Here is a 9,923-nt window from a genome sequence, read left to right on the forward strand (position 1 = left end):
CAGAAAGCAGAGCGGCCCAGGCTAGAGACACACCGAGAATCAGCAGCAGCTCCAGGCTCCGGGAGTCCAGACATGCCGCAGGTGGCCTGGGGAGAGCCCAGTGAGGTCAGGCCAGGCCCCGCCTGCCTCATAGATGGGGCTGGTCAGTGAGGATCCCTGCCTGGCCAAGGCTGTGGGGGCAGGGTCGCTGCAGGTGCTGCCCTGCTACCAGGGGTCAAGGCTGCAGGAAGGGGGTGTCCCCACAGTTCATGAAAAAGGAGTATGATTCTAAGGGACACAGCTGGAATGAGGGTTAATAACCGTCACTGGGATCCAGGTTTTCTGAAAAACAACAGGGCCCTGAGGCCCCATACTCCCTTGGGGAGATTGCTAGAACCCACCTGTCAGGGGCTGACCTATTAGCAAAATCTCTGCCCCTCCTGTGGGCACTCTGAGCCTCCACCCCAGCCTCTTTAAGAGTCCCCCAGCTGGAGGAAAGAGCCACTGCAGATCCTGAGGCACTGAGTCACCTCTGGCCAGAGTGACCCCACAAACGGACAGGTCCACAGGCTGAGGCTCTGTCCACACGAGAGAGGAGGCAGGCGTGGAGGGCGGGCACTGCTTGTCACTGATCCAACCAGACACGAGGGCTTGGCAGGGAGGAGTCTATTTCAAATGGATGCCGGGACTCTGAGCCCTGTCATCCAAGCTGCCAGTCCTGGCAGAACAGGAGGTTAGGCCACCCTGGGGGCAGTACCACTTGGGAAAGGCTGGCCCAGGGTATGTGGACGAGAAGAAGGCAGGAGGAGGAAGCAGGCTCCAGTCTTGTCCTTCCTCAGCTGTGAAAGACCCAGGCTGAGCTGCTGAAGGCAGGACAAGAGCAGGGTGCCTGTGTCCAGGGCTCCACACAGAGGTACTTCTAAAAAGTAGGTCGACAGACCCAGACAGGGAGGTGCCTCAGTGTGGCCGAGTCGAAGAGATTAGCTGTTCCTCCCCCAGCAATCAGAAGGGGAGGACCAGGCCCTGCTACCAGCCCAGCTGGCAGTGACTCTGTCATCCACAGTTGCCAGGGAAAGAAAGGCAGGAAAAAGCAGGAAAGGGGGTTGCTGGGGTGCAGTTCTTCTCGAGCTGGAAGAGCCGAGCCCAGCTCCGGAGGGCCCAGCAGGAGCCAGGGGTCCAGAGAGGCAGTGAGAATCATAAGGCAAAGAAAAATGTCTGATGGTAACAGCGAGGCCTCCAGGGCCAGCGAGGCAGGCGGACAGTGGGGAGGAGCTGCCTGGTGGGTGGCTCCAGCATCATCTCCAGGAGGCTTCATGGCCCCTTCCTGGGTGGGAGCCCTGGGCTCCTGTAAGGCCGATGCCAGGAGGAAGAGTCCAAACTGAGGCTACCAGAGAAGGGGGCTGGCAGGGCAGGCGCTGGGCTCAGAGCCCCTTGGACTCAGGGCTAGGGAACAACTCCCCTTGGTGGTCCAAGAGGAACTTGGTGAAGGTGTTGATGGGATTAATGGCCTTGAGGGTGATGGCAGCATCCTTGGCCCACAGCAGGTTAGGACCGAAGACGACAGCCAGGTTAGTGTTGGTCATCTTGTTCTGGTCGGAGTGCGCAGAAATCTGTGGAGGGAATCGGGGGGCTACAGCAGGAAGCCACAGAGCCTCTTCCTACTCCCACCAACCACGAAGCAGCGAAGGGGCAGCCCCTCCTCCTTCCTCCCTTTCCCCCCACGTGAGTGGTAGAGGCTGAGGCTGAGGCCTCACCTGCACCAGGAAGGTAGTCAGGAAACGAAGCACCTGGTAGTTCTCCTCTGGCAGCGTCCGGAGGACCTGCAGCGTCACCTCCACCCTCTGGCTCTCATCAATGTCTATGAGGAAAGGGGCCGAGGTTAGAGGGGCCCTGGGCTAGGCTGGTTCAGGGAAGCTCCAAACAGACTTTCCTTGGAGACACCTGGGTTCACAAGCCGGCAGGGTGGGTGGACAGATGGCCAAGCACATCTGCCCCAAGTCCAGGCCCGAGAGAGACCTGCACAGCTGGGGGCAGGGGAGGGGCACTCACTGAGGAAGCCCACAACGTGGGGGTAGAGGTCAAAGGTTAGCAGAGGCTCTGGAAGCTCCCGAAGGAAGGTCTTGAGGATGACTGCTGGCAGGTGCAACTCATTGTATTGGTCAAAGTCCACAGGCAGCCCTGGGGGTGGGGAAGCGCAGACAGGAGCTCGGCCCGCAGTCCCACTGCCCGAGCCCCTCCTCCCAGCACTGTCCTCTTGCGCCTGTCTCCCCTCTTCCTCTGGATGAGGGGATGTGGGTTCCAGCCGTCTGGGTGTGGTGGGCCCCCAGCCCACACTGTGTTATTCCTCACCTCTGCATGAGCCTGAACCAATGAGGCAGCAGGCCTGGGACAGCCAGGCAGAAGTGAGACCTACGCAGTGACACCGAGTGCCACAGAAACCTCTAACAGGAAGGGAATCTGGAGCCCTCCCTTACAGGGCAGCGGAGGAGCCGTTCTGGCCCTGTGGGCCTGGCCACGGCCCGGGACCACTCACCCATGTTGTACTTCTGCTGCACTTCCCGCACAACCTGCGTGTTGGCCGACCTCCGGAAAATCCCCTCGGTGGTGAGAGCTGGGAAACGGTGAGACCTGGTGAGTCTTGGGGCTCTGGGTACTGGGTTCCCTGACTACTCTCTGTCTTGGGGTTCCAGTCAGGGTCAGGGTGCTGATGCACACAGGACCTCTCTCAGCCCTGCCCAGCAGCTTCCTGAGGGGACTGGGAGACCCAGCTGAGGATGAGGTGGGGGCTCTGGGCACTCACCGTGGGCCCGTAAGTAGGCGACGGTCTCCCTGAGCACAATGGGAATAGGCTCCTGGTCTGCGTTCTTCTCCTGGAGGCTGTGGGAACAAGGGCAGTGAGCTGGGTCTGCAGCCCTTCCCTGTCCCCAGCCATGCCCGCCCACACGCTTTGGCATACTCACTGCTGCAAGGAGACCCCGAACTGCTGGTTGGGCAGGGGGGGCCGTGGCGGCATGGGCTTGGGGGCTGTCGCGGGGCTCTTCTGTGTGGATTTGAGGAAGTCATCATACCTGCAGGAGCAGAAGGAAGAAGGCTCAGGCCCTCTGCCTGGATCTGGAGTCGCTACAACAAATTTTATCAGGCATTTACTGTGCTGTTTTACAAGCAGTAAATTATTATTTCATGTAATCCTCATAACAGTCCCAGTTTGCACCTGAGAAAACAGACTTTGAAGAGATCCAGTCACACAGCCTTTAAAGGACAGAAATGGGGTTTGAACTTGCTCTGTCCGACCCGTAGGCAGTCTCTGAATCATGACACTTGCTTCCTCCAGTTATCCTGGCTCCTCGAGGCTTCCTCTGCCCTGGGCGGGCTTGCCCTGCCCCACAAACGCAGCATGCGCATGCGCCCTGCCAGGCCACGCACCCCACCCCGCCTCACTTGAGCACTTGTCGAGGGATCCCCAGTTGCTCCAGTTTCACGTGCTCGCTCAGCTCACTCAGGTAATTCACATAGAAGATCTTCCGCCCAAACTTGAAGCTGCCGATGGAGGAAAAGGCCTGGGTGGGGGTGTGCCCGCGTCAGCAGGCCTCTGCTCTCCCTCAACAGCCCTCCAGTCCAGACAGAGGCCTAGACCCAAACTGGTGGTCCCAGGGTGCCTGGGCTCCTCTGGTCCCACCTGCCCCACCCGCAGCCGCTCACCTGATGAGGGGCTTAAAGAGGATGAGCAGGGTTTTGATGAACATGGTGGGGTGCACGATGTACAGGGCCTTGATGTTCTTCTTGTACCTGCAGAGGCAGAGCGGGGAGCTCGGGAGCAGGGGTGGTAGGAGGCACATAAAGCTAGAGGCTCAGTGTACATTTTCTGATTTGAACACGCATGGCAGCAAGTAAGCTAAGTGCCACTGTTGCCCCATTTTACAGATTAGGAAACAGGAGGCTCGGAGAGGTTAAATAACATGAGGGTTCACAGTGTGAGTAAGTAGAGAAACTGGGATTTAAGCCTAGGCTGTTCTCACTTTGGATTCTTTTTGTTTACCCAGATAGGGACACCTGCGTCCCCATGGCATGGAATAAGCTCCTGCCCAAGGGGAGAATAGCTTAGAACCGGGCAGCTGGCTCCAGAGCCACCTGCCCGAGGCCCTGAAGCCCATGCCCATGCCCACACCCCAACCCACTTGCGGTCAAACTCCCGGTAGGCATCCCGGAGCCAGCTGAGTGAGGGCTTGTTGTCACTGGTCAGGCCGTGGTGCAGGTAGAGCAGTGTGTAGTCGCTCTCCACGTACTGGTCCAGGGTGTGCTTCAGGTACCTTCCAGAGAAAAGCCCTGCTCAGGTCTGCCCCGTGCACAAGTGTCACCCCCATTAAGACAAAAACTGGTGCCCTGGGCTCTCCGGCTATGTCATCCCCCTTCCCACAAGCCCTCCCCTGCATGGTCTGTTCTGGCTGCATAATCAGTCACTGTGCTCCTGTGAGGAGGCACAGGGCAGTGGCTGGGCACAGGAATAACAACAGCTTTCATTTTTTTTTTTTTTTGGACACAGAGTCTCACTCTGTTGCTCTGGCTAGAGTGCCGTGGCGTCAGCCTAGCTCACAGCAACCTCAAACTCCAGGGCTTAAGCAATCCTTCTGCCTCAGCCTCCTGAGTAGCTGGGACTACAGGCATGCGCCACCATGCCCGGCTAATTTATATATATATATTTTTAGTTGTCCAGATAATTTCTTTCTATTTTTTAGTAGAGATGGGGTCTCGCTCTTGCTCAGGCTGGTCTCAAACTCCTGACCTTGAGCGATCCGCCCGCCTCTGCCTCCCAGAGTGCTAGGATTACAGGCGTGAGCCACCGCGCCCGGCCAATAGCTCTCATTTTTGAGCACAGACTACAGTCAGGAGACCAGGACTCTAATCCAGGATCTCTCACATATCTGAAATAAAAATGAGAATGACATCCCCCTCATGGGATTGCCCTGAGTCAGTAATGATGATGATAGTCACCATTTATCAACATTAAGCTTTTAGTGTCTGCCAAGCATGTGGCATACATTATCTCATTCCTTCCTCACAACAGAGGCTCATAAATGAGGGAAATGACGGGAGAGGCGAAGGGCTTATCCAAGGTCACACACTTGTGGAGCCTGGAGGTGAAATGTCTAACTCCAATGCCTGCATTCTTGACCATGGGACAGCTCTGCCTTTTACATGTGAACGCCACCGTGCCCATGAGGGGTGATCGGGCCAGAAGGTCAGCTGTTCCAGTCACTGGGCTATTGGTATGGTAGACTAAAGAGCCCCATCTCCTCAGGTTCCCTATGCTCACAACACGACATCTACCGTCTTGACACACGCACACACACACACACACACACACACACACACTTGATGTTGAGCGCACCAAGAAGAATGGGTGGAATGAACAAGAATTCGAGGAAGGGAGGGGAGTCCAGTGTAAAGCCCTCTTTCTGGTTGGCCAACCAGCTCCCAGGCTGCAGCAGGGACAACACTTCAGGCTAGGAGGATGGGCAGGCAGAATGCTAAGGACTTCCAAGGCAAGGCAAGGAAGAAGCCTGGGGAAGTGCCCAGATCAACTCGACTCAAAGAGAGAAACCTAGATACTGGCCCACGGCACAGGGCTGGGCCAGCATGGGCAGGCACGTGATATGGCTAATAGTGGATTAGAATTGTGATTCCGATCATTATCACAAACACAATAACCTAGCCCTTCTACGCACTGAGCACTTTACAAAGAGCTGTCATATAAACATACTTGCATTTTGCAATTATAAAAATAGCAAAGATTGTAGTGAAAATAGATACCCTCATCCACTGATGGATGTTATAACATTTTGGAGGACCATAAAGTGATGTTTAATAGAAGCTATGACATGTTCATACTCTGACCCTGTAAAAATATGTCCAGGAATTTATCCTAAGGAAATAACCAGAGGGAAACAGAAACATTTTTGTAGCCTATTTTATGATGGAAAAAAAAATTGTGCAGTAAGCTAACTGTGCAACAGCAGGGAATTGGTTAAACAAATCACAGGACATCCCTAAATAGAATATCTCACATCTCACAGGATGTTTCTGTAGACAGAAGTAATCTGTGAAGTCAGATGTCAGAACAGTGGTTACCCTTTATGGGGTGTGGGTGACATAGATGAGTTCAGTTTTTGCAAACTCATCATAAAGTACACTTAAAATTTGTTCACTTTTCTGTTTATATATCAGATAATGTTTTTATAAAGAATGTCTTTGGGCCGGGTGCAGTGGCTCATTCCTGTAATCCTAGCACTCTGGGAGGCTTAGGTGGGTAGATTGCTTGAGGCCAGGAATTTGAGACCAACCTGAACGAGAAAGTGTCACCCCATGTCTACAAAAAAATAGAAAAACTAGTTGGGCATAGTGGCACATGCCTGTAGTCTCAGCTACTTAGGAGGCTGAGGCAGAAGAATCACTTAAGCCTAGGAGTTTGAGTTTGCAGTGAGCTATGATGATGCCACTGCACTCTAACTGGGGTGTCAGAACGAGACTCTGTCTCAAAAATAATAAAAAATAAAAATAAAAATCTTTGAAGAATGTGTAATGATCAGAACATAAAAATATTACGTAAGATATAAAACTGACTAGACAGTTCCATATGTTATATAAAGAAATAGGAAATGACTACACCAAAATATTAATAGTGATTTTCTCTCTGGGTGGTAGGTTTGTGAGAGACTTTTTTTTTCATAGTTGTCTATATTTTTTTCTTTATGGCTACCACATTTTTCTAAACTCTTGACACTGTAATAATTTAAAATGTATACAATGGCATTTCATGTATACTATCTTACCTAATGCTCACAACCCTGTGAGGTGGACAGTTCTCATTTTTACAGGGCTTAGAAATGACCTACCCCAAAGCACACAGCTAGAAAGAGGAAGAGCTGAAGTTTGTCTTCCGATTTCTAAGCTTCTGGTACTTTCTATCTCAACCCCCCAGATCTGGATGGACACCTGGGAAAAGCCAAGCCTGAGATAATATGACTGAAAACAGGGACAGCGTCCAGCCCAGGGAGGGATGAAGGACACACAGACACACAGCAGCGGGTGGCAGAGGGCTTCCTGAACCCAATGAAGTCCCAGAGCAGGTGAAGCCTCACTCAGCAAGCTGTCTCCTAAAAGCTGGGTGCTTTCCCACCCCTATCCTGACTTCCTCCACTCAGATTATCGTCTGGCCAGGAATCTGTCACCTGGTACATCAGACACTGTGAAAATACTAGAGGAGAGGGCATGTGACTCAGCCACCTTCAGACTGGGCCCATGGCAGGCCTGGACAAGGCTCTGCCTGCCTCACAGAGGGGTAGGAGCAGCAGTGGGAGAGGGGGTTCAGGAGGCCAAGGAGAAAGAACTCACAGACAATGTGGGAAGGACTCAGCCTCGGCCTGGCTCACCCGGGACCAGCTGAGACTCCAAGCCCAGGCCTCTCCCCTTCTGATATGGTCTTCTGGGCCTGCCCCTACCCCACACCACCTCCCACATGCACACGACCAATCATGATCTCAAAGAGCTGCTAGGGACAGTGCCGGAATTTTATTTTATTTTATTTTATTTTGAGACAGAGTCTCACTCTTTTGCCTGGGCTAGAGTGAGTGCCGTGGCCTAGCTCACAGCAACCTCAAACTCCTGGGCTCAAGCGATCCTCCTGCCTCAGCCTCCCGAGTAGCTGGGACTACAGGCACGCACCACCATGCCCGGCTAATTTTTTCTATATATTTTTAGTTGTCCAGTTAATTTCTTTCTATTTTTAGTAGAGACGGGGTCTCGCTCTTACTCAGGCTGGTTTCGAACTCCTGAGCTCAAACAATCCGCCCGCCTCGGCCTCCCAGAGAGCTAGGATTACAGGCGTGAGCCACCGCGCCCGGCCATTTTATTTTTAATTTTTTTTTTGACACAGAGTCTCTCACTCTGTTGCCCGGGCAAGTGCCGTGGTGTCAGCCTAGCTCACAGCAACCTCAAACTCCTGGGCTCAAGCAATCCTCCTGCCTCAGCCTCCCCAGTAACTGGGACTATAGGCATGAATCACCACATCCAGCTAATTTTTTCTATTTTTAGTAGAGACAAAGTCTTGTTCTTGCTCAGACTGGTTTCGAACTCTTGAGCTCAAGTGATCCTCCTGCCTCAGCCTCCCAGAGTGCTAGGATTACAGGTGTGAGCCACCATGCCCAGCCCGGAATTTTAAATTTCAAGGAATGTTTTAAACTGGTCAGGAAAGGAGTATAAGACGTCACTGTAACACACCGTGAGGGACGGTAGGAGAAGGTGAGTCACTGCTCTGCCTCTGTGGAGGGCCCGCACACAGTGGGCCCAGCGCTGGCTGGATAGTGAATGGTTATCAGAATGGGGTCTGTCAAACTTCTGCATTCACCAGCCTTTGGCCTTGAATCAGGGGATGAATAGACGAGCCAGAGCTATTATGTATACTTGGCTAACAGAACCCACATAGGTACAGAAATCATTGACACTTAATTTGGCCAGAAATAAGATAACACTAATTGTTCATATAAATGATAAATAATTGCAACCACAACAGAAATACCATATAATTGTAATAATTAGTCCTCACATATGGAAGGTATTATACCTTTCAAAGCATTTTCATGTGCAGTATCTCCTCTAAAGAAGGCAGGCTATATTATTGTCTCCTTTGAAAGGTGAAGAAAACGAGGCTTAAAGATGCTGGCCAAGGTCACAGTATCCATACCTAGAAAGTTGGTCAGACTGCTAGTCCAGTGCTCTCCCCCAAATATAAAAAAGCTCCCTCCCGAGAAGAGGGGAGGCATTAAGAGAGGTGGCCCGCAAAATGGCATTAGGCTATTCTGGTGGCAAAGGTCTCACCAGACTTCCCCATGGGTACTCACCCCAGGAGCTTGCTGTGGTCCAGCTGGTGGCTGGGAGGCATTCGACAGGCACTAAACACAATGATCTTCCGCCCATACTTGTCATCTCCTAGGTGTGGAGAAAGATGGAGAACAGTGGGTCAAGGATGAAATTTGAAAGAAGTGGGGTGAGGAATGTAAAAGGCACCAGGCTTGGAGACCTGCATTAGTTAGTAGAGGCCAGAGTGCCCGTGCAGATGTACCTCTGGGCAGTCTCTTACACTCAAGAGCATGCCACTGATGAAAGAGGGACAGGCTGCTTTCAGGGCTACAGAGTTAGGGTATAACAGGGTATAACCTTTTAAAAAGTCATGTCTAGTGGAAACAACCTAAATGTCCACCAATGGTGAATGGACAAAGAACAAGCGGAATATCCATGCAGTGGAATATTGTTTGGCCATAAAAAGAATGAAGTACTGATACATGCTACAACATGGACAAATCTCCAAAACATTATGCTAAGTGAAAGCGACCAGACACAGGAGGCCACCTACTGTATAACCCCATTTATATGACATATCCAGAGTAGGTAAATCCATGGAGACAGAAAGCAAATTAGTGGTTTCCGGGTGCTGGAGGAAGGGAGGATGCGGATTGACTGCTTAGTGAGTTAAGGGTTTGTTATGGGTATGGGTGATGAAAATGTATTGGAGGCTGGGCAAGGTGGCTCATGCCTGTAATCCTAGCACTCTGGGAGGCCGAGGAGGGAGGATTGCTTGAGCTCAGGAGTGCGAGACCAGCCTGAGCAGAGTGAGACCCCGTCTCTACTAAAAATAGAAAAATTAGCCAGTCGTCATGGCGTGTACCTATGGTCTCAGCTACTCAGGAGGCTGAGGCAGGAGGATCCCTTGAGCTCATTGCAATGAGCTACAATGATGCCACAGCACTCTATCCAGGGTGACAGAATGAGAAGATTCTGTCTCAAAAAAAAAAAAAGGAAATTGAACCTTACTTCCCCACTCCCTTCATATTAAAAATAAATAAATAAATACAAAAAATAAAATGTCTTGGAGGCCAGGCGCGCTGGCTCAC

The 9,923-nt window shown here is 52.0% G+C and overlaps 1 protein-coding gene across 1 annotated transcript in view; it reads right to left on the reverse strand.

Annotated features, from left to right (window-relative positions):
- ARHGAP1 (Rho GTPase activating protein 1) overlaps positions 1-9,923 on the reverse strand; it is a 19,382-nt gene continuing 9,459 nt past the window's right edge. The window contains exons 4-13 of the mRNA XM_012645175.1: positions 8,874-8,961; positions 4,155-4,286; positions 3,679-3,765; positions 3,418-3,516; positions 2,940-3,047; positions 2,780-2,856; positions 2,513-2,590; positions 2,029-2,157; positions 1,734-1,837; positions 1-1,589 (exon numbers count right to left, since the gene is read on the reverse strand). Coding sequence (XP_012500629.1) covers positions 1,401-1,589; positions 1,734-1,837; positions 2,029-2,157; positions 2,513-2,590; positions 2,780-2,856; positions 2,940-3,047; positions 3,418-3,516; positions 3,679-3,765; positions 4,155-4,286; positions 8,874-8,961 — 1,091 coding nt within the window. The 3' untranslated portion in view covers positions 1-1,400. The remainder of the gene's footprint in view (positions 1,590-1,733; positions 1,838-2,028; positions 2,158-2,512; positions 2,591-2,779; positions 2,857-2,939; positions 3,048-3,417; positions 3,517-3,678; positions 3,766-4,154; positions 4,287-8,873; positions 8,962-9,923) is intronic.

The sequence above is a fragment of the Propithecus coquereli genome, unplaced genomic scaffold (genome assembly GCF_000956105.1).
Source record: "Propithecus coquereli isolate 6110/MARCELLA unplaced genomic scaffold, Pcoq_1.0 Scaffold227, whole genome shotgun sequence".
Classification (NCBI taxonomy): domain Eukaryota; kingdom Metazoa; phylum Chordata; class Mammalia; order Primates; family Indriidae; genus Propithecus; species Propithecus coquereli.